Source organism: Cetorhinus maximus, chromosome 14, assembly GCF_964194155.1.
Source record: "Cetorhinus maximus chromosome 14, sCetMax3.hap1.1, whole genome shotgun sequence".
In the NCBI taxonomy this organism is placed as follows: Eukaryota; Metazoa; Chordata; class Chondrichthyes; order Lamniformes; family Cetorhinidae; genus Cetorhinus; species Cetorhinus maximus.
In genome coordinates, this window is record NC_135892.1 from 108,515,992 (window position 1) to 108,538,706 (window position 22,715).

Sequence of the window (22,715 nt, forward strand, 5' to 3'; positions counted from 1 at the left end):
GGTATAAATTGGGTGGGTGTTTATCAGGAGGGGTGTAGATTGGGTGGGTGTTTATCAGGAGGGGTGTAAATTGGGTGGGTGTTTATCAGGAGGGGTGTAAATTGGGCGTGTGTTTATCAGGAGGGGTGTAAATTGGGCGGGTGTTTATCAGGAGGGGTGTAAATTGGGTGGGTGTTTATCAGGAAGAATGTAAATTGGGTGGGTGTTTATCAGGAGGGGTGTAAATTGGGTGGGTGTTTATCAGGAGGGGTGTAAATTGGGTGGGTGTTTATCAGGAGGGGTGTAAATTGGGCGGGTGTTTATCAGGAGGGGTGTAAATTGGGTGGGTGTTTATCAGGAGGGGTGTAAATTGGGTGGGTGTTTATCAGGAGGGGTGTAAATTGGGTGGGTGTTTATCAGGAGGGGTGTAAATTGGGCGGGTGTTTATCAGGAGGGGTGTAAATTGGGTGGGTGTTTATCAGGAGGGGTGTAAATTGGGCGGGTGTTTATCAGGAGGGGTGTAAATTGGGTGGGTGTTTATCAGGAGAGGTGTAAATTGAGTGGGTGTTTATCAGGAAGGGTGTAAATTGGGTGGGTGTTTATCAGGAGGGGTGTAAATTGGGCGGGTGTTTATCAGGAGGGGTGTAAATTGGGCGGGTGTTTATCAGGAGGGGTGTATATTGGGTGGGTGTTTATCAGGAGAGGTATAAATTGGGTGGGTGTTTATCAGGAGGGGTGTAGATTGGGTGGGTGTTTATCAGGAGGGGTGTAAATTGGGTGGGTGTTTATCAGGAGGGGTGTAAATTGGGTGGGTGTTTATCAGGAGGGGTGTAAATTGGGCGGGTGTTTATCAGGAGGGGTGTAAATTGGGTGGGTGTTTATCAGGAAGAATGTAAATTGGGTGGGTGTTTATCAGGAGGGGTGTAAATTGGGTGGGTGTTTATCAGGAGGGGTGTAAATTGGGTGGGTGTTTATCAGGAGGGGTGTAAATTGGGCGGGTGTTTATCAGGAGGGATGTAAATTGGGTGGGTGTTTATCAGGAGGGGTGTAAATTGGGTGGGTGTTTATCAGGAGGGGTGTAAATTGGGTGGGTGTTTATCAGGAGGGGTGTAAATTGGGCGGGTGTTTATCAGGAGGGGTGTAAATTGGGTGGGTGTTTATCAGGAGGGGTGTAAATTGGGTGGGTGTTTATCAGGAGGGGTGTAAATTGGGTGGGTGTTTATCAGGAGAGGTGTAAATTGAGTGGGTGTTTATCAGGAAGGGTGTAAATTGGGTGGGTGTTTATCAGGAGGGGTGTAAATTGGGCGGGTGTTTATCAGGAGGGGTGTAAATTGGGCGGGTGTTTATCAGGAGGGGTGTAAATTGGGTGGGTGTTTATCAGGAGAGGTGTAAATTGAGTGGGTGTTTATCAGGAAGGGTGTAAATTGGGTGTGTGTTTATCAGGAGGGGTGTAAATTGGGTGGGTGTTTATCAGGAGGGGTGTAAATTGGGCGGGTGTTTATCAGGAGGGGTGTAAATTGGGTGGGTGTTTATCAGGAGAGGTGTAAATTGAGTGGGTGTTTATCAGGAAGGGTGTAAATTGGGTGGGTGTTTATCAGGAGGGGTGTAAATTGGGCGGGTGTTTATCAGGAGGGGTGTAAATTGGGCGGGAGTTTAAAATCGGGTGGGATGTAAAAACAGGACAGCAATAGGACAGCATGGAATGTGTTGGTGCCACGAGCACTATGAGATCGATTGCATTGAATTAAACTTTTTAATAATGGACTAAAAAAAAGTGAGCAAAATTAGATGGAAGACAGGAAGTTTATTTTGTTGACTGATACTTTTTTATTTTCAATTAAATGCAATTGAAGTTTAGTTAGTTTTTCACCATTGTATAGCCAGCTTGGGAAAAATATATTGAAATAATGCAGTACAGTCCCAACGTCCAGGCTTAAAGGGGCAGTCACTTATATTGCACAAAAGGCAAGGACCATTAACCATTCGCGTTGACATCAGGTGGAATTTTCCAGCCCCGCCCACCGCCGGGATCGTCTGGTCCCAATGGGCTTTCGGCTGACCTGCTGTATCCCTGCGACGGGTCCTGTCATTGCAGGGCTGGAAAATCCCAGTCAGCGATTTGAAAGTTGCTGGCTATAGTGTCTGAAGTACTCTGTGTATACGGGCAGAAAGGACTGTGCTTATTCACTAGCGCTGCCTCATTATGGTTCACTGAATGCAAGAACAAGCATAGGAACAGAGGAACGTTGGGCTTAGGAGCAGGAGGAGGCCATTCAGCCCCTCGAGCCTGCCCCGTCATTCGATAAGATCATGGCTGATCTGGTTGTGGTCTCAACTCCACCCTCATGTCTGCTGCCCATAACCCTCGAGCCCCTTATCTATGAAAAATCTAATTCAGCCTTGAATAAATTCAGTGACCCGGCCTCCATTGCTTGCTGGGGAAGAGAGTTCCACGGACTAATGACCCTCTAAGAGAAAAGATTTCTCTTCAACTCCCATCTTAAAAGGGAGACCTCTTACACTTCAACTGTGTCCCTTAATTCTAGTCTCCCCCACAAGAGGAAACATAAGTATATAACACCTCATGAATGGTCAATGGACTATTTTTTTGGGCGGAATTTTACAGTGGCGGGGTTGTACGGTCCCACCGAAGTCAATGGCCTTTATGGCCCCACTCCCGCTGTAACGGGGTCATAAATTTCCACCTTTTGAGTACTTAAGGCCTCCAAACCCCCTCTAGCCCTAGCGGTAGGCAGCTCGTTGTTCATCTGTGTCCTAGCTGTAAGTGATTTTGGTGTTTTCTGTGGGTCCTCTCATGGCTGAAGAGTCTGATGTGGGATTGGCACGGGCATCCACAGAACGGGCAGTTCATGTTGTCACCATTGGTTCTTGGGGGGGGTTCTGCAGCAGCGCCACCTCTGGCCTTCCTCTGGGCACGTCAAGCGTTGTGAATTTGGCTTTGATGGTCCTCGGAACATACTGAACCCAATTTCATTGCTACAAATAATCCCCCCTTAGGGGTTGAGGGTTACAGGTGGCACTGACTTTAGCTTAAGTTACGCCGCGGGTCAGAGTGGAGCTGGTCCACAAGGAAAGAGCATTCTTGTTCTATAGTAGAATACTGGAGTGGTGCCACCCAGCAGGTATGTCGGGCAAATTATCGCTTGAATGCATGTGAGGGTTGTCCTGTTATATAGACACAGGTAAAGGTGAGGGACCCATTGTTCAGGACACCACAGAGGCTGGAAAGGGTAAGAGAAGTGAAACAAATCTCAAGAATTAATTAAAAGACACCATACGTGGCTTTTAAAAGCCTTAAATCGTAGCCGGGGGAGGCAAAGACTGAGGGAAACTAGAGAAGAAAGAGAGGTTTCACCTCCTGAAAGGCTGGTAGAGGGAGAAACCCATCATTACATCTAAAAAAGCACTTGGATATGTATTTGAAGTGCTGTAGCCTACGAGGATTATGGACCAAGAGCCGGGAAGTGGGATTGGAACATAAGAAAATGAGAAATAGGAGCAGGAGTAGATCATGAGGCCCATTGAGCCTGCTCCGCCATTCAATACGATCATGGCTGATCTTGGACTTCAACTCCTTTAAGGCTGGATAGCTCTTCTTGAGCCAGCACGGACACTGATGGACCGAATGATCTCCTTCTGGTGCTGTAAATTTTTCCATGTTTTCTATGTCTTGAGATCTCGGGACAGAGTGAGCTGGAATGGGAACTTGGCACAGTGATTTCGGTCACTAGCGCGGCACATGTGGGGAAAGACGGTACGAAAGCAAAATACTCCAGACGCTGGAAATCTGAAATCAAAACAGAAAATGTTGGAAACGCTCAGCAGGTCAGGCAGCATCTACGGAGAGAGAAACAGAGTTAATGTTTCAAGTTGATGATGGCCCTTCATCAGAACTCTTAAGGCAAAGAGAATAATTGTGTGTGTGGCTGTACTTGTGCCCGCGGTTGTAAGAGTTTGTTGGGACATTCACTGATCAGTGTTGAAATGGTCTCTCCTTTCTTGGCCCCTGTGTTTTTGCTACATCAGGTATGTGTTTTGCCCGGTTCATTCTGATTGGCTGTTGGAAGAACCTGATTGACACGCTCTCTACTCCGCTGACTGGCCGGGTGGCTGGCAGTTCCAAGGGGCTGGCGTTCATACTGGGCACAGAGGGCATTAAGGAGCAGAACCAGAAGGAGAGAGATGCCATCTGCATGAGCCTGGATGGCCTCCGGAAAGCAGCTAGGCTCAGCTGTGCGCTAGGTATGTAGACACCCTTGTCTGTTCTTTCCTTTTTTCTCTGGGTGGCAGTGCTGTTTGGTCACTACCTAAACCCCTCATCCAGTCCACATCCTTCACAGCACTTTGTGAACTAATTTAATTGCCACCCACCTAAACAACTACAGAACGGGCTTTTTTTTTAACACTGTGTCTAATGCCAACACAACATGGCCGTGCCAGATGGCCGCCAATACCTGCCTGCACATGCACACTGGTCCATGCATGCGCAGAAAACCAGTGACGTCACAGTGTATATCTCACTGTGACACAGTCTAACACACGGTATTATATATCTCACTGTGACACAGTCTAACACACGGAATTGTATACTGCACTGTGACACAGTCTAACACACGGTATTATATATCTCACTGTGACACAGTCTAACACACGGTATTGTATACTGCACTGTGACACAGTCTAACACACGGTATTATATATCTCACTGTGACACAATCTAATGCACAGTATTATGTATCTCACTGTGACACAGTCTAACACACAGTATTATATTTCTCAATGTGACACAGCCTAACACACAGTATTATATACTGCACTGTGGCACTGTCTAACACACGGTATTATATATCTCACTGTGACACAGTCTAACACACTGTATTGTATACTGCACTGTAACATAGTCTAACACACGGTATTATATATCTCACTGTGACACAGCCTATTGCACAATATTATATATCTCACTGTGATACAGTCTAACGCTATTATATACCAATAAAAACAAAAAACTACTGCAGATGCTGGAAATCCAAACCAAAAACAAAATTACCTGGAAAAACTCAGCAGGTCTGGCAGCATCGGCGGAGAAGAAAAGAGTTGACGTTTTGAGTCCTCACGACCCTTCAACAGAACATTATATGTCCACCCTCTGTGGGCATGGTTGTCAGTGAGGACAGTGTGGAACTCAGATGTGCAGCTTTCCAGTTGAATTGCCTCCTCTCCCTGTGTAGGCCGATTCTTGCTGGGGGTAATATTGAGTGTGACGTGCCTCTCCAGTAAAACTCAGCAGTTTAAGGAATAGGGAAAATAACAAGACACAATCTGCCTGGGTATCGCAGTGACGGCTGACTGCTGACTTTGACTCTGTGAAACAGGAGCTAAAGTTGACAAATGACTTGTACTGGATAAGATCTGAGTGCTCTTGAACCCTGTGCCTGTTCCTTTGTATGGGCTGGCAGACTGTGAATGCAGGGCTGAACTCCTGCTGTTATGTGGCTCAGACTCTCCAGATAATTTCATATTCCGCTCGCAATGATGCAACCAAGTTAAACACTAGAACCGTGCATGCATGGCATTGGCAGCACAACAGAGCCTTCTTTTAAAGCCTTATTCATTCATGGGATCGCTAGCAAGGTGTCCATGTCTTAACTTGTAGCAAGCCCCCTTCGTCCCATCACTCCTGCGCTCGCTGACCTTCATTGGCTCCCAGTCCAGCAACATCTTGATTTTAAAATTCTTATCCTGCTTTTCAAATCTCTCCATGTCCTCACTCCTCCCTATCTCTGTAATCTCCTCCAGCCCCACAACCTGCCAAAGGTACCTGTGTTCCTGCTATTCTGCCCTCTTGCGCATCCCCGATTTAAATCCCTCCACTATTGGCAGCCTTGCCTTTAGCTGGTGAGGTCCCAAGCACTGGGATTCCCTCACTACACTTCTCTGCCTCTCCACCTCACTTCCCTCCTTTAAGACCTACCTCTCTGCCTCTCCACCTCACCTCCCTCCTTTAAGACCTACCTCTTTGACCCAGTTTTTGGTCATTTGGCCTAATATCTCCTCACATGGCTCAGTGGTCATGTTTTGTTTTATAACGCTCCTGTGAAGCATTACGTTAAAGGCGCTACATAAATATAAGTTGTTGTTGAGGAGTTCGTTTTGGACCCTCTGTTTGATCCCCTCTGTGTGGTGTAGTTGTTATGTATTGGCCAGTTTGCTGTGCATGTTATATATCTGATTTATCTCAGAGTAATGCACAGATGGCGCTAGTCCTTAATCTTGCTGCATGCAAAATGACTGCTGCATGTATGTCCAGGGGGAGATGGTGGTGTAATGTTGATACCATTGGGCTAGTAATCCAGAGGCCTAGACTAATACTTTGGGTACACAGGTTCAAATCCCACCTTGGCAGCTGATGGAATTTAAATTTAACTAATAAAACTTGAACATAAATCTAGTCTTAGTCATGGTGACCATGAAACTATCATCGATTGTGGTAAAATCCCATCTGGTTCACGAATGTCCTTTAGGGAAGGAAACCTGCCACCCTTACCCAGTCTGGCCTACATGTGACTCCCGACCCACAGCAATTTGGTTGACTCATAACTGCCCTCTGAATTGGCCCAGCAAGCCACTCAGTTCAAGGGCAATTAGGGATGGGCAACAAATGGTCTTGCAGAGATGTCCATATCCCATGAAAGAATAAATTAACATGACAGTGACTATGCTTTAGCAGCACATCATTGGCAGAGAAGATGAAGAAAGGGAATTGGAGGGAAGAAGAAAGGGCCTAAGCCAAGCAAACCAAATAGTTTGTCGGTAAAGAATGAACAAGTGTGTCTTGGTGCACCATTGCTGCTCTTCCACTAGGTGTCATGGGTATACTTGTATCGACTGTTTCCTGTTATATTTATTGAAGGAAAAATAGACACAAATACTTGTGCTTCTAAAGCACCTCCTCCTGCCATTGAAACACAAAGGCTTCACACACTTTTGCAGTGTGGTGACTGTCACATTGCAGCTACAACATAAAACAGGCCATTCGACCCAGTGTTGGTGTTTATTCTCCACGGGAGCCTCCCTCCACCCCTCTTCATCCAATCCCATCAACATTTCCTTTTAATATGTTTTCCCCCCCACTTTCTCTGCTTATCCAGATTCCCCTTAAATGTAGCTGCACTATTTACCTCACCCACTCCCCAGCTCCACATTCTCGGCCACTCTCTGGGTCAAGAAGTTCCTCCTGAATTTCCTATTGGATTTATGGGGTCACCATCTTATGTTTATTGCCCCTAGTTCTAGCCTCAACCCTATAAAATCATTTTATAATCATAAAGACCTTTTTTCTGGTTACCTCTCAGTCTTCTCTTTTCTCAAGGAACCCCCTAGCCTGTTCAGTCTTTCCTGATATGTATCTCCCAGTTCTGGCATCATTCTGGTAAATTTTTCTGTGCACCTTCTCCACTGTCTCTATATTCATTTTATAATAGGCAGGCCAGAACTCTTCACAGTATTCCCAAGTGCAGTCTAACTTTAGTGGTAATGTCACTGGACAAGTAACCCAGTGGCCCAGGCTAATGCTCTGGGGACAAGGGTTCAAATCCCACCATGGCAGCTGGTGGAATTAATTGCTGTAATTAATTAGATCGGGAATATAAAGCTAGTCACCAGGAATGGTGATTGTGAAGTTATCATTATTGTTGTGAAAATCTATCTGGTTCACTAATCCCCTTTAGGGAAGGAAATCTGCCATCCTTACCCGGTCTGGCCTACATGTGACTCTAGACCCACCGGTTGACTTTTAGCTGCCTTCTGAAAGGGCCTAACAAGCCACTGGGTGAGGGATGAGCAACAAATGCTGGTCTTGCCTGTGACACCCACGTCTCATGAAAGAATGATAAATGTAACTAAGGTTCTGTACAAGCTTAGCACAACTTCTCTATCGCTCTAGAAATGAATCCCACTGCTTTGTTAGCTTTTTTTTTTAATGGTCTTGTTGATCTGTAGACACACATGTCCAAACTGCACCAACAGTATCCCACTGGCAGCAAATGACTCAAGCCCTCTGCTTTTATTTTTTGGTGGTGTTGCTGACCTGATGTCATCATTTTACGTAAGTGCTGGGGGGGGTGTCATAGAGTCATAGAGTTATACAGCACAGAAATAGGCCCTTCAGCCCATCGTGTCCGTGCCGGCAATCACCTATCCATTCTAATCCCATTCTAACCCCCTATCTAATCTAATCCCATTTTCCAGCACTTGGCCCGTAGCCCTGTATGCTATTGCATTTCGAATGCTCATCTAAATACTTCTTAAATGTTGTGAGGGTTCCTGCCTCTACCACCCCCTCAGGCAGTGTGTTCCATATTCCAACCACCCTCTGGTGAAAAAACTTTTCCTCAAATCCCCTCTAAACCCCCTGCCCTTTACCTTAAATCTATGCCCCCTGGTTATTGACACCTCCACTAAGGGGAAAAGTTTCTTGCTATCTACCCTATCTATGCCCCTCATAATTTTGTACACCCCTACCAGGTCCCCCCTCAACCTTCTCTGCTCTAAGGAAAACAACCCTCGCCTATCCAGTCTCTCCTCATAGCTGAAACGCTCCAGCCCAGGCAACATCCTGGTCAATCTCCTCTACACCTCTTCTGTGCAATCACATCCGTCCTATAGTGTGGAGACCAGAACTGCACACAGTACCCTAGCTGTGGCCTAACTAGTGTTTTATACAGCTCCAACATAACCTCCACGCTCTTATATTCTATGCCTCAGCTAATAAAGGCAAATATCCCATATGCCTTCTTAAGCACCTTGTCTACCTGTGCTGCTGCCTTCAGGGATCTGTGGACATGTACACCAAGGTCCCTCTGATCCTCTGTACTTCCTAGGGTTCAACCATTCATTGTGTATTCCCTTGCCATGTTGGTCCTCCCAAAATGCATTACCTCACACTTCTCAGGATTAAATTCCATTTTCCACTGTTCTGCCCATCTTACCAGCCCATCTATATCGTCCTGTAATCTGAGGCTTTCCTTCTCACTATTTACAACATCACCAATTTTTGTGTCATCTGCGAACTTACTGATCACACCTCCTATATTCATGTCTAAATCATTAATGTACACTACAAACAGAAAGGGTCCCAGCACCGATCCCTGTGGTACACCACTCATCACAGGCTTCCAGTCACAAAAACAACCTTTGACTATCACCCTCTGCCTCCTGCCACTAAGCCAATTTTGGACCCAGTTTGCCAAATTACCCTGGATCCCATGGGCCCTTACATTCTTGACCATTCTCCCATGCGGGACCTTGTCAGAAGCCTTACCGAAGTCCATGTAGACTACATCAACTGCACTACCTTCATCTATACAGCTAGTCACCTCCTTGAAAAATTCAATCAAATTTGTTAGACATGACCTCCCCCTGACAAAGCCATGGTGACTATCCCTGATTAATCCTTGCCTCTCCAAATGGAGATTAATCCTGTCCCTCAGAGTTTTTTCCAGTAGTTGCCCTACCACTGATGTTAGATTCACTGGCCTGTAATTACCTGGTTTATCCCTACTACCCTCCTTGAATAATGGTAGCACATTCGCTGTCCTCCAGCCCTCTGGCACCTCTCCTGTGGCTGGAGGGGATTTGAAAATTAGTGTCAGAGACCCTGCAATCCTCTCCCTTGCCTCACATAGCAGCCTGGGATACATCTCAGCTGGGCCTGGGAATTTATCCACTTTAGGTGGGGGTTGGGGGCGGGGAGAGAGAGGCGGCCTGCCTGATCTGCGGCTGTAAAATCCACCTCGAGGTGTGTGAGAACGTAGAAGGGAGCTCAGGTATTTCTGTCGTGAGCAGAGAAGCTATCCCTCTTGTCCAATGTCGAGTTGACCTCATAAATTTTCAGGCAGTGTTTGGAACAATGGTTTGAGTTACTCTCTGCTTGGCAAGCTGGGACTTTGTCGTCTCCTCAATTAATAATTTCCATTATCCAAAGCTTAAACATTAACCAGAGAGAACAAATCCTTCATAAAGAAAATAATATATGGATGAGAAAGGGAACAGCTGAAACTGGCCAGGAAGCATCAAGAGATCAGAGAAAGAAGAATGCACTGGAGATGGAGGAATGTAGTGTAGTGAGCAGATCGCCTGTGGCATTGCTCCCTTCAGCGGTTAAAGGATAAAGTGAGGCCACACCACCAGGTGGTGATCATGGCCTGCGATTCGAGAGTCACCAAGGCCCAATTATTTGGCATTTTTAAAGTTAAACAGTGACAAAAAAGTAACAAGACCAAAAATCGCCTCAACAGGAAATTAAGTTCCTGGTTAGGAACCGTGTTCATTCGCAAGAGTTTTAATAATACATGTGGGTAACAATTATAATTAAAGTCAGAATTGCATTTATGTAGCACACAGTATGTTCCAAAGGGATTTACAGGCACTATTGAAATGTGGTCACTGCTGTAATGTGGGAAAGTGGCAGCCAATTTGCACACAGCAAGCTCCCATAAACAACAGCGAAATAAATGACCAGATCATCTCCCCTGCTTTAATTAAAATAATATTGTAGGATCTTATTCATCCAACAGAGAGAGCAGATAACATCTTGGTTTAATGTTTCATTTGAAGATGGTACCTCTGATAGTGCAGCACTCACTTAGTACAGCTGTAAGATTTGAGTTTGGGAGTCACAGATTACCCAAAAAGGGGGTGGAGCTCATTAGTGATTTTGAAGTAGTTTATTAAGAAACAACAGTTTAAATATAGTGCATAAACTAATTAGGCAGATAAAACATATGACCCTTGATCGTTGAGAGCAGTTTACCAGCCTCGGAGGATGAACGGATGGATGATGCAGAGCCAGCATTGGTCTCTGAAGTCGATCCTTGTGCTTCTGTTAACCGCGGTGTTGGAAGTTCCTCTCCCGTCTTCTCCTGTTTGGTGAAGGCTGCGCACTACCCTCCTGAGCACCTGTTTGTATGCCTTATTTCTAGGAGCTAGTGACCTACCCCATGTCAATCACTTGCCCAGTCCCACCTGACCAACCACTGAGGGACAGGTATCATCTCCCCTCTGTCCATCATTTTGCCTGGAGATCAGCCTTCAGGTCATCTCATACTGGGCACCATTTGTTAACTCCTGTTGGCCACTGGTCTCAATAAGAGGGTATGAGACTCTGTCCTATCAACTCAGGAACGTCAACATGGAAGCTTGTGCTAGGACCACGAATGAGACCATCGAGAGTACCATTCTCTTTGGCTATTATCTTTGTTTACCTCGCTCTCTGACTGCTGAGAACAGTTTTTTTTCTGGAGAGAGGGAGAGAGAAACAGCCTCCTGCCAGAGGCACACAATTCTGTGTCTAACAGTCTCTTCGTGTTACAGAACTTGAATATTGACATGGAGAGATGTGTTGCCGAAGCTTTTCATCTTGCACTCATCAGGACAAACACAAGAATGCCAAATTTCAAACGATCACAACAACTTATACTACAGGAGAAAAGGGTGCTGACTTGCTAACCAATCAGCACCCTTTTCTTCTGTAGTATAAATTGTTTTGACCTTCTGAAATTTGGTATTCTTGCATTTGTCCAGATGAGTACTTCAGCAACATGCCTCTCTTTTTGGCAGAGTTCTATGCCTGCTGATTCTATAAGATTTTTAAGGCTACCATTTTTTTTACACTGCTTTGAAGGCTCAGCCTGACTCAGGGGTGAAACTGCTGCCACTAATCTATGGCTAACCCCAACTTCTTAGCTATATCACAACTTGTCACATCAAAATGTCTCAAAGTGATTCACATAGTCCCATTATTTTTGAGGTTCAATGACGGTTGTTGTGTCGGTAAAAACATTGACATGAACTTCCCCAAATGGATCTGTGGTTTCACCCAGTGAATAGCTGATCCGCCCACTTCCAGGGTAAATTCCCAGGATGCGGCGAGTTAGCTGATCTCGGACGGAGTGGCGCTTGGGCTACCACAGTTAACCCCAGCAACCCTGGGTCAGGAGAAGAGAAGATCAGCTCTTAACGCTTTCTAGGAGACCCTTACTGGCACCAGGATTGCCCGGCTTCACAACTCCCTCGTGCTATCTCACATCATACCTCAGGGCCACAGTTTGAGGCAACAGTGTGGCCTGGCACATGCACACTCTGAACAGGCTAGAGTGGTTTCTGGAGCAGAGGGGATTGTGGGTAGCGTAGCCACCATTATCGACTGACTGCTGTGATGATTGCTGTGTTGGGTGATCAGTGGCGGGAGCACAGGGGGCGGAATGATTGGAGGCGAGAGCTCAGGTGACAAACCCTCCCAGAATACAGCCCACAGTTGGCAGCCCAAGCAGGGACTGCAGCTTGACCAACGCTGGCTTGGTTGTGATGCTCGTATCTGTCAACTGGGCTTCACGAGACTCATTGACAAAATGAACCTTGTGTCGCTATGGTGACATGAAGCAGCGGGATCATGCCCTGGCAAAGACCCATTCTGGTCAGGAGGGTGGGGAGTGGGGGAACTGCTTAGAATGAAATCCACAGAATACCCCACCAACACGCACTCATATGAGTCACGGGCTGATAATGTGCTTTGTCTATCAGTGACGACGGACCTGACTGGACCTGGCTAATTAGAAAACTAACATGTCCACTTTCTGGGACTGAATCCATTTGTTTTCTCTCTCTGATATAGAGGTCAGCAAGGTAGCTTTTTAAGCCCAGAGTAAAAGATAAGCATGTGCAACAGGTTTAACTTTTCAATAACTAAACAGGTAGGATGAACATTGAGTGCAAAATACACACACACAGAGAAACACATGCACATGCTAACACAAGCATACAAAGACACACAAACATGAACAAAAGAACACACACAGAAACACAAACACACATATAAACACAATACATAAAAACAATAACTTTGGACGGTTTCATGACGAGTTATGTTACTGAAATTTGAACTTTCTTTTGTAGGTGTTGCAGCCAATTGCGCCTCAGCCCTTGCACAGATGTCAGCAGCATCATGTGTCCAGGATGAGAAGGAGGACAAAGAAATCCCTGAGACCACTGACCCCATAGCACAAGGTACTGTGGACCCGTGCCTTATAGGAACAGGTAGAGGCCATTTACTCCCTCGGTGCTGTTCTGCCATGCAATGAGATCTTGGCTGATCTGCAACCTAACTCCAAACACCCACCTCTGCCCCATATCATAGAGTCATAGAGTCACTCACGGCACAGAAGGAGGTTATTCAGCCCATCGAGTCCATGCTGGCTTTCCATGGAGCAATCCAGTTAATCCCATTCCCCATCCTATCCCAAGATTACCAGGTTTGCAAAGCATTACCAAGTATTTACAGCACAGAAAGAGACCATTCAGACCAAACAGTTCACGCCAGTGTCCATACTCCACATGAGTCTCCATCCCCATCTCCCTATCCGTTAGTACCTTTAACAAAATTCTATCAATCTCAGTTTAAAATTAACAACTGATCCTGCATCGATTGCCATTTGCAGAAGCGAGTTCCAAACTTCCACCATCCTTTGTGTGGATCTCTCTCTGATATAGAGGTCAGCAGGGTAGCTTTTTAAGCCCAGAGTAAAAGATAAGCATGTGCAACAGGTTTAACTTTTCAATAACTAAGAAGTATTTCCAACCTCACTCCCGAAAGGTCTGGCTCTAACATTTAGACAATGCCCCTTAGCCCTCGACTCTCCAACCAGGGGGAATAGTGTTTCCCTGCCTGTTCAGGGGGAGCCGATGAGTTAGTGGTATTGTCACTGGACCAGAGATCCAGGATAATGTTCTGGAGACCTGGGTTCAAATCCCATCACAGCAGATGGTGAAATTTGAATTCAATAAAAAATCTGGAATTAAAAGTCTGCTGATGACCATGAAACCATTGTCATAAAAACCCATATAGTTCACTGATCCCATTTAGGGAAGGAAATCTGCCATCCTTAGCAAGCCACTCAGTTGCATCAAACTGCTAAAAAGTCTCAAAGGAATGAAACCAGACAGACCACATGGCATCAACCTGGGCACCGACAATGGCAATGGCACCGACAATGGCAGTGGCACCGACAATGACAATGGCACCGACAATGGCAATGGCAAACTTACCCCTGTCAACCTTGCAAAATCTTCCTTGGGCAGGTGCCAAAATTGGGAGAGCTGTCTCACAGACTAGTCAAGCAACAGCCTGACCTTGTCTGTAAGGTATGATCCCATGGGGATGACTATGTCCCAGACACCACCGTCACCATCCCTGGGTATGTCCTTTCCCACTGGCAGGACAGAGGTGGCAGCATGGTGGTGTACAGTCGGGAGGGAGTTGCCCTGGGGGTCCTCAACATCGACTCCAGACCCCATGAAGTCTCATGGCATCAGGTTAAACATGGGCAAGGAAACCTCCTGCTGATTACCACATATCACCCTCCCTCAGCTGATGAATCAGTGCTCCTCCATGTTGAACATCACTTGGAGGAAGCACTGAGGGTGACAAGGGTGCAGAAAGTACTCTGGGTGGGGGACTTCAATGTCCATCACCAAGAGTGGCTCGGTAGCACCACTACTGACCAAAGTGGCCGATTCCTAAATGTCACAGCTGCTAGACTGGGTCTGTGGCAGGTGGTGAGGGAACCAACAAGAGGGAAAACATACTTGACCTTATCCTCACCAACCTGTCAGCTGCAGATGCATCTGCCCATGACAGTATCAGTAGGAGTGACAACCGCACAGTCCTTGTGGAGACGAAGTCCTATCTTCACATTGAGGATACCCTCCATCATGTTGTGTGGCACTGCCACTGTGCTAAATGGGATAGATTTCGAACAGATCTAGCAACTCAAGATTGGGCATCCCTGAGGCGCTGTGGGCCATCAGCAGCAGCAGAATTGTACTTAACAACAATCTGTAATCTCACGGCCTGGCATATCCCCCACTCTACTATTACCATCAAGCCAGGGGATCAACCCTGGTTCAATGAAGAGTGCAGGAGGGCATGCCAGGAGCAGCACCAGGCACACCTAAAAATGAGGTGTCAACCTGGTGAAGCTATAACACAGGACTACTTGCGCGTCAAACAGCATAAGCAACAAGTGATAGACAGAGCTAAACGATTCCACAAGCAACGGATCAGATCTAAACTCTGCTGCGCTGCCACATCCAGCCGTGAATGGTGGTAGACAATTAAAAAACTCACTGGAGGAGGGGGCGCCACAAATATCCCCATTCTCAATGGTGGAGGAGCCCAGCACATCAGTGCAAAAGATAAGGCTGAAGCATTTGCTACAATCTTCAGCCAGAAGTGCTGAGTGGATGATCCATCTTGGACTCCTCCAGAGGTCTCCAGCATCACAGATGCCAGTCTTCAGCCAATTCGATTCACTCTACATGATAGCAAGAAACTGCTGAAGGCACTGGATACTGCAAAGGCTATGGGCCCTGACAATATTCCAGCAATAGTACTGAAGACTTGAGCTCCAGAACTTGCCGCTCCCCTAGCCAAGCTGTTCTAGTACAGCTACAACACTATCATCTACCCACCTATGTGGAAAATTGCCCAGGCATGTCCTGTACACAAACTCAGGACAAATCCAACTTGGCCAATTACTGCCCTATCAGTCTACTCTAGATTATCAATAGAGTGATGGAAGAGGTCATCAACAGTGCTGTCAAGTGGCACTTGCTTAGCAATAACCTGCTCACTGACATCCAGTTTGGGTTCCACCAGGGCCACTCTGTTCCTGACCTCATTACAGCCTTGGTTCAAACATGGACAAAATAACTGAACTCTAGAGGTGAGGTGAGAGTGACTGCCCTTGAAATCAAGGCAGCATTTGACTGAGTGTAGCATCAAGAAGCCCCAGCAAAACTGGAGTCAATGGGAATAAGGGGCAAAACTCTCCGTTGGTTGGAGCCATAGGTAGCAGAAAGGAAGATGGTTGTAGCCTCTGGAGGTCAGTCATCTCAGTTCCAGGACATCATTGCAGGAGTTCCTTAGGGTAGTATCCTGGCTTCCTCAGCTGCTTCATCAATGAGCCTCCTCCCATCATAAGGTCAGAAGTGGGGATGTTCGCTGATGATTGCACAATGTCCAGCACCATTCGCAACTCCTCAGATACTGAAGCAGTCCATGTCCAAATGCAGCAAGACCTGGACAATATCCAGGTTTGGGCCAACAACTGGCAAGTAACATTCGTGCCACACAAATGCCAGGCAATGACCACCTCCAACAACAGAGAATCTAACCATCGCCCCTTGACATTGAATGGCATTACCATCGCCGAATCCCCCACTACCAACATCTTGGGGGTTACCATTGACCAGAAACTGAACTGGACCAGCCACATAAATACTGTGGCTACAAGAGCAGGTCAGAGACTAGGAATCCTGTGGTGAGTAACTCACCTCCTGAATCCCCAAAGCCTGTCCACAATCTACAAGGTGCAAGTCAGGAGTGTGATGGAAAACTCTTCGCTTGCCTGAATGAGTGCAGCTCCCACAACACTCTAGAAGCTCAATACCATCCAGGACAAAACAGCCCGCTTGACTGGCACCTCATCCACAAACATTCACTCCCTCCACCACCACCAACGCACAGTGGCAGCAGTGTGTACCATCTATAAGATGCACTGCAGGAACTCACCAAGGCTCCTTAGACAGCACCTTCCAAGCCCACAACCACCACCATCTAGAAGGACAAGGGCAGCAGATATATGGGAACACCAACACCTGGAAGTTCCCCTCCAAGCCACTCACCGTCCTGACTTGGAAATATATCGCTCTTCCTTCACTATCGCTGGGTCAAAATCCTGGAACTCTCTCCCTAACAACACTGTGGGTGTACCTACACCACATGGACTGCAGCGGTTCAAGAAGGCAGCTCACCAGCACCTTCTCAGGGGGAATTAGGGATGAGCAATAAATGCTGGCCTAGCCAACGATGCCCACATCTCATGACTGAATTTTAAAAAACCTCTTGAAAACTTTGATCAAGTCACTCCTTAACCTTCCACAGAATACAACACCTGGTAATATCACCTCTCCTCATAAGTTAATCTTTGAAGTTCAGATATCACTCCAGTAAATCAATGTTACACTCCCTCGGAGGTCAGTATATCCTTCTTAAGGTGTGATTACCAGAACTACTCATAGTAACTCCAAGTGTGGTTGAACCAAGTTTTTGTATAGTAAACATGTTCAACCCCTTTGTATCCTAGTCCTCTAGATGTAAAGGCAGCCTTCCACTTGCTTTTTTGATTCGTTGTGCTTGTCCGCGATGTTTTAATGATCTGCGTTCATGGACTCCCGAGTCTCTTTGGACCTGTGTTGTCACTAGCTTTTCACCATTTAGAAAGTACCCTGTTGTATCCATTTTAGATCCTCAGTGGGTCGCCTTGCATTTGCCTACAAGAGAAATGGCGCAGGGTATTTGAGAAGACGTACACTATTGCTCTGGGCCTCCCCTGGTGCTGCCATGCGTTCACAGTAGGAGAGGATTATTTACTGATGTAGATGCAAGGTGATTTTATTTGTGTGTCTGTCTCCACAGTGAAGCAGAAAGTGGAGCAGAAGCTGGAGCAGATCGGGAGGCCGCAGGGAGTTCAGCTCCACACGGCCCATGTTCTCTGCATGGACGCCATCCTCAGTGTGGGCCTGGAGATGGGCAGTCACAATGCAGACTGCTGGCAACACGTCTTCAGGTAGGATCCTGAACGGTGCCATCCCACATATTCATCTTAGTGACGCAGGGTTCTTTGGGATTCACTGGGAAAACATGGTGAAGGGGTCAGTGCCAGAGTCTAGGATTAAGATTAAACAAAAAAGTAGTGGAAAAGATAAGCCAGGTCAGAAAGGAACAATTAGATGGGACTAGACTTTGGGGAGAGGGGAATTTTCCTCTGCAACTCTCTACAAGGGCCTGACCACCAAGTGGGGAATTCTCTCCCCCTGACCCCAGTGGGGACTGCCATTGGCCACCCCTTCTCCGTTCACTAAATGTAAATGGTGCAGTGGTGGGGGGAAGGCCCAGGCCCTGGGTCCCAGTGGGTTCCTCTCCTTTCCTCACCAGCCCCCTGGGGTCATCATGTGGAAGATGGTGGTAGGCCCCAGGGATCCACAGCCCAGAGCCCAGAGCACCCCACCAACAGCCCAGCCCAGAGCACCCCACCAACCGCACCCCACCAATGGAGGGGGAGGGTCTTGTCGCCATGTCCACACCGCTCAGTTGGGCCCCGGGAATCTAATAGGCTGAAGGCCCCAGTTTGGGCGAGGCCTTCAGTTGGAGACTCCCTTCTGATCATCCGGGCGTCTTTAAATTCAGTGAATAAAAAAACTGGAATTGAAAGCTCGTCTCAGAAATGGCACCGTGAAACTCTGGCTGATTGTCACAAAAACCCTTCTGGTTCTCCAGTGTCCTTTAGGAAAGGAAATCTACTGTTCTTACTCTTAACTGCCCTCTGGAATGGCCTAGCAAACCACTCAGTTCTAAGGCAATTAGGGATTGGCTACAGATCAAAGAATTTAAAAAAAAATGGAAGATCAGTGTCCAATTTTCACAAGGAGCAACTGTAAATTAGCAAGTCGTGTACATGTGATTAAGTAACAAGGGAGTGGGCTAAAACCGTCCCTGTGTCTCCACAGAGTGTGTGAATACATCAGCACGTTGGAGCACAGTCACTTCAGTGATGGAGGCTCGCAGCCTCCTATCACCATCACGCAGGCCCAGCAGGCCTCAGGCTCCCTACAGCCCGCAGACGTGGCTCTCAACTCCGCCAGGAACCTGAGCCCCGAGCTGGACACCCATATCGGCAACCCCGTCATCCAGTCCGTCACCATACAGGAGCTGATCAAGGAGAACTGCAAGGGGAAGGCGTTTGACTTCCGAGGAGGAGGTGTGCTGAGTGGGAGCAATGCGGCCAGAGCTGTCTGCACCCTCTCCACAATGGCTGACAAGTAAGTAAGGAGCCTAAAACTGTAGGCCTTGTGCTCCAGATAGAGTTGAGGTGTACTGTCCTATGCTTCATAACATTTCTATGAGAAAGTCTAAGTGAACGCCCAAGATAACAATAAATGTGGGTGGAACCAGAACCAAGGCCTATAAATATATGATAAGAGAACATGGCGTACGGAGCAACATGGTAACACGGATAAAGGATTGTTTAGCTAACAGGAAGCAAGAGTGTAGGGGTAAATGGGTCTTTTTCAGGTTGGTGAGCTATAACTAATGGAGTGCCACAGGGATCAGTGTTGGGACCTCAGCTATTTACAGTCAACGTCAATGATTTGGATGAAAGGACTGAATGTATGGTAGCTAAATTTGTTGATGACTCCTCAGTTTGACTGACGCTCAGTTTGGGTTTCGCCAGGGCCACTCAGCTCCTGACCTCATTAAAGCTTTGGTCCAAACATGGACAAAGAGATGAGCTGAAGAGTGACTGCTCTTGACAGCAAGGCAGCATGTGACTGGGTGTGACATCAAGAAGCCCAAGAAAAACTGAAGTCAGTGGGCGGAAAAAGAGTCATATTAGACTGTTTCTCTGTCCACAGATGCTGCCAGACATGCTGAGTTTTTCCAGCACTTTTTTTTTATTTCAAATCACTAGGAATCAAGGGGAAAAATCTCCGCTGGTTGGAATCATACCCAGCACAAAGGAAGATGGTTGTAGTTGTTGGAGGACAATCATCTCAGTTCTGGAACATCACTGCAGGAGTTCCTCAGGGTAGTGTCCTAGGCCCAGTCTTCTTCAGCTGTTTCACCAATGACATTTCCTCCATCATAAGGTCAGAAGTGGGGATGTTCACGAATGATTGTGCAACGTTGAGCACCATTCGCAACTCCTCAGATACTGAAGTGGTCCATGTCCAAATGCAGCAAGACCTGGACAATATCCAGGCTTGCGCTGATAAGTGGCAAGTAACATTCATGCCACACAAGTGCCAGGCAATGACCATTTCCAACAACAGAGAATCTAACCATTGCCCCTTGACATTCAAGGTCATTACCATCACTGAATTCCCCCACTATCAACACCCTGGGGGTTACCATTGACCAGAAACTGAACTGGACTAGCCATTTAAATACTGTGGCTACTAGAGCAAGCCAGAGGTTGGGAATTCTGCAGAGAGTAACTCACCTCCTCACTTCCCAAAGTCTGTCCACCATATACACGACACATGCCAGGAGTGTGATGGAATACTCCCCACTTGCCTGGATGAGTGCAGCTCCAACACTCAAGAAGCTCAACACCATCCAGAACAAAGCAGCCCGATTAATTGGCACCCCATCCAGCACAATAAACATTCACTCCCTCCACCACTGACACACAGTAGCAGCAGTGTGTACCATCCGCAAAATGCACTGAAGCAACTCATCAAGGCTCCTTCGACAGCAGCTTCCAAACCCACGACCACTACCATCTAGAAGGGCAAGGGCAGCAGATAGATGTGAACACCACCACCTGGAAATTCCCCTCCAAGTCACTCATCACCCTGACTTGGAAATATATCACCGTTCCTTTATTGTCGCTGAGTCAAAATCCTGGAACTTCCACCCTAACAGCACTGTGGGTGTACCTACACCACATGGACTGCAGCGGTTCAAGAAGGCAGCTCACCACCACCTTCTCCAGGGCAATTAGGGACGGGCTATAAATGATGGCCTAGCCAGTGACGCCCACATCCCATGAATGAATATATTAAAAAAAAGATATGTGGGAAAGTAAGTTGTCAAGAGGAGGTAGAGAATTTAAAAGGGATACAGACCAGTGAAGTGATAGAGTTAACTAGCATCCCTAATAGCTCCATATCTAGTCCAGTGTCATGCTTTGTTTTATGAGATTCCTGTGAAACACCCTGGGATGTTTGATTACGTTAAAGATGCTATATAAATGTAAGTTGCTGTTAAGGAGCATCTTAAAGATGGAGGGGGGGAGGTAGAGAGATTTAACAATGGAATTTCAGAGTCTGGCACCCAGAATGAATGGTGGGGTGAGAGGCTGAGGTTTGGTGATGCACAGCAGAAAACAGGAGGATAATTACTGGCCAGGCCCAGGGGTGGGAGAACTGCTGGCAAAATGAGAACAGGAAAAGACTGGAAATCCTGTACATACAACCCAAGATGGAACCGCGGAAGTCCTGACACGCTGAGCTCTGTGGGGGTTGCCCCAAAAGTTTGAAATTCTGATAACGAAACTCCCCTGCTCCCGGGATCCTCCGCAAAATTCTCCGACTCTGGGTTGGAAATCTTGGGCAGTTCCGCGGTACTTACCTGGATGGTTACCCTGGTAACGTTAGTCAGAAAAAATCCTCGTCTAACTCCCGGGGCAGAATCTTCGGGTTGGCGAGGGGGGGGTGGGCGGGTCCTGCTCGCCGACACGTAAACCGATGCGCGGTGACATCGGGCGTGCGCCCGGACATCACCGCGCGTCATTCAGATATTCAGTTCGGCGGGCGCGCACCAGAGTCGGCTGTGCGCACCCGCCAAACTGTCAAAGGCTTATTAAGGCCATTTAAATTCCAGTTGAAATAATTAACTGAGCCGCCCGTCCAACCTTAAGGTTATCGGCCAGGCGAAGAGTCCAGGCGGAACAAGGTTTCATGAAGGTCACATGAGGGGACATGTCTTTAATTTTTTTTTCCTTTATTAAAATTTTAAAAAATCAAAGTCATCTCCCTGAGGCAGCTCCGTGCCTCGGAGATTTTTGCGCTTTTTTGCACGCGTGTGTGAAAGAGTCCAGACTCCGACTCAGGCTCCTCCCCCCGCCCGCACAGGAAGTGCTGAGTGCTACCGGGTGTGCGTCACACTGGGCGAGCCTTAATTGGCCCGCCCATGTAAAATGGCGGCGTGCAGCCGATCGTGGGCGGTGATTGGCTGCGCGCTCGCCCACTCCCGCTCCTGCTCAAACCCCCCCAACGGGGAGAAAATTCTCCCGCTGGATAACTACAGAACACTCCGAGCCCCCTGACTACCGCCCCCAACCCGACTCGACTACCCCTTCTATCCACGCCAACACCCCCCACGACCCAAGTAGCCCCCGACCTGACCTGACTACCCCTCCCGACCCACTAACCCATCCACAACACCCAACTGCCCCTGACCCGACCTGACTAGCCCCTGACCTGACTACCCCTCCCGACCCACTAACCCATCCACAACACCCAATGGCCCCCGACCCGACCTGACTAGCCCCTGACCTGACTACCCATCCCGAACAGACCTGGCTACCCACCTACCCACCTCAATCACCTGCCACCTCACCCACCTGTCACCCTAACACCTGCCAACCTACCACCTCACCAACTCTACTTACCCGATCCACTTGCCTCACCCACCTACTCACCCCGCCACCTTACACACTCACTCATTGATCCACTCACCCATTTACCCATTCACTAACATTCACACTGGAAATTTAAACAGACCATACGGCATATAGTGTGTGTCGTCCCACAATACCAATCTACTGCGATGGAGTTCTCTGATGGACTGGGCGCTCCGAATTTCTGGAGAAGCCGCGCTCGGAAGACCCGGCAGAAAAATGCGGGGCAGCATCGAGACGTGGAAAAGTTCGAGCGGAGCGGCAATCCGATGATGATTCCCACTCCCAAGAAGATCCAGGCCAACAAGTCACAAAACCTGAGCAAGAGAGATTTACCAAAGAATGGAAATGTTTGAAAGATAAAAGCTGGGGGTGAGATTTACCAACGAAATCAGAACAGCTCAGACTTTA

The 22,715-nt window shown here is 47.4% G+C and overlaps 1 protein-coding gene across 2 annotated transcripts in view; it reads left to right on the plus strand.

Moving 5' to 3' along the window:
• The window catches only part of arfgef3 (ARFGEF family member 3), a 140,757-nt gene that overhangs the window by 72,982 nt on the left and 45,060 nt on the right, over positions 1–22,715 (plus strand). For both annotated transcript variants that reach the window (XM_078557463.1, XM_078557464.1), the window contains exons 16-19: positions 4,027–4,242; positions 12,955–13,065; positions 17,537–17,687; positions 18,628–18,939. In XM_078557463.1, the coding sequence (XP_078413589.1) occupies positions 4,027–4,242; positions 12,955–13,065; positions 17,537–17,687; positions 18,628–18,939 (790 nt within the window). The remainder of the gene's footprint in view (positions 1–4,026; positions 4,243–12,954; positions 13,066–17,536; positions 17,688–18,627; positions 18,940–22,715) is intronic.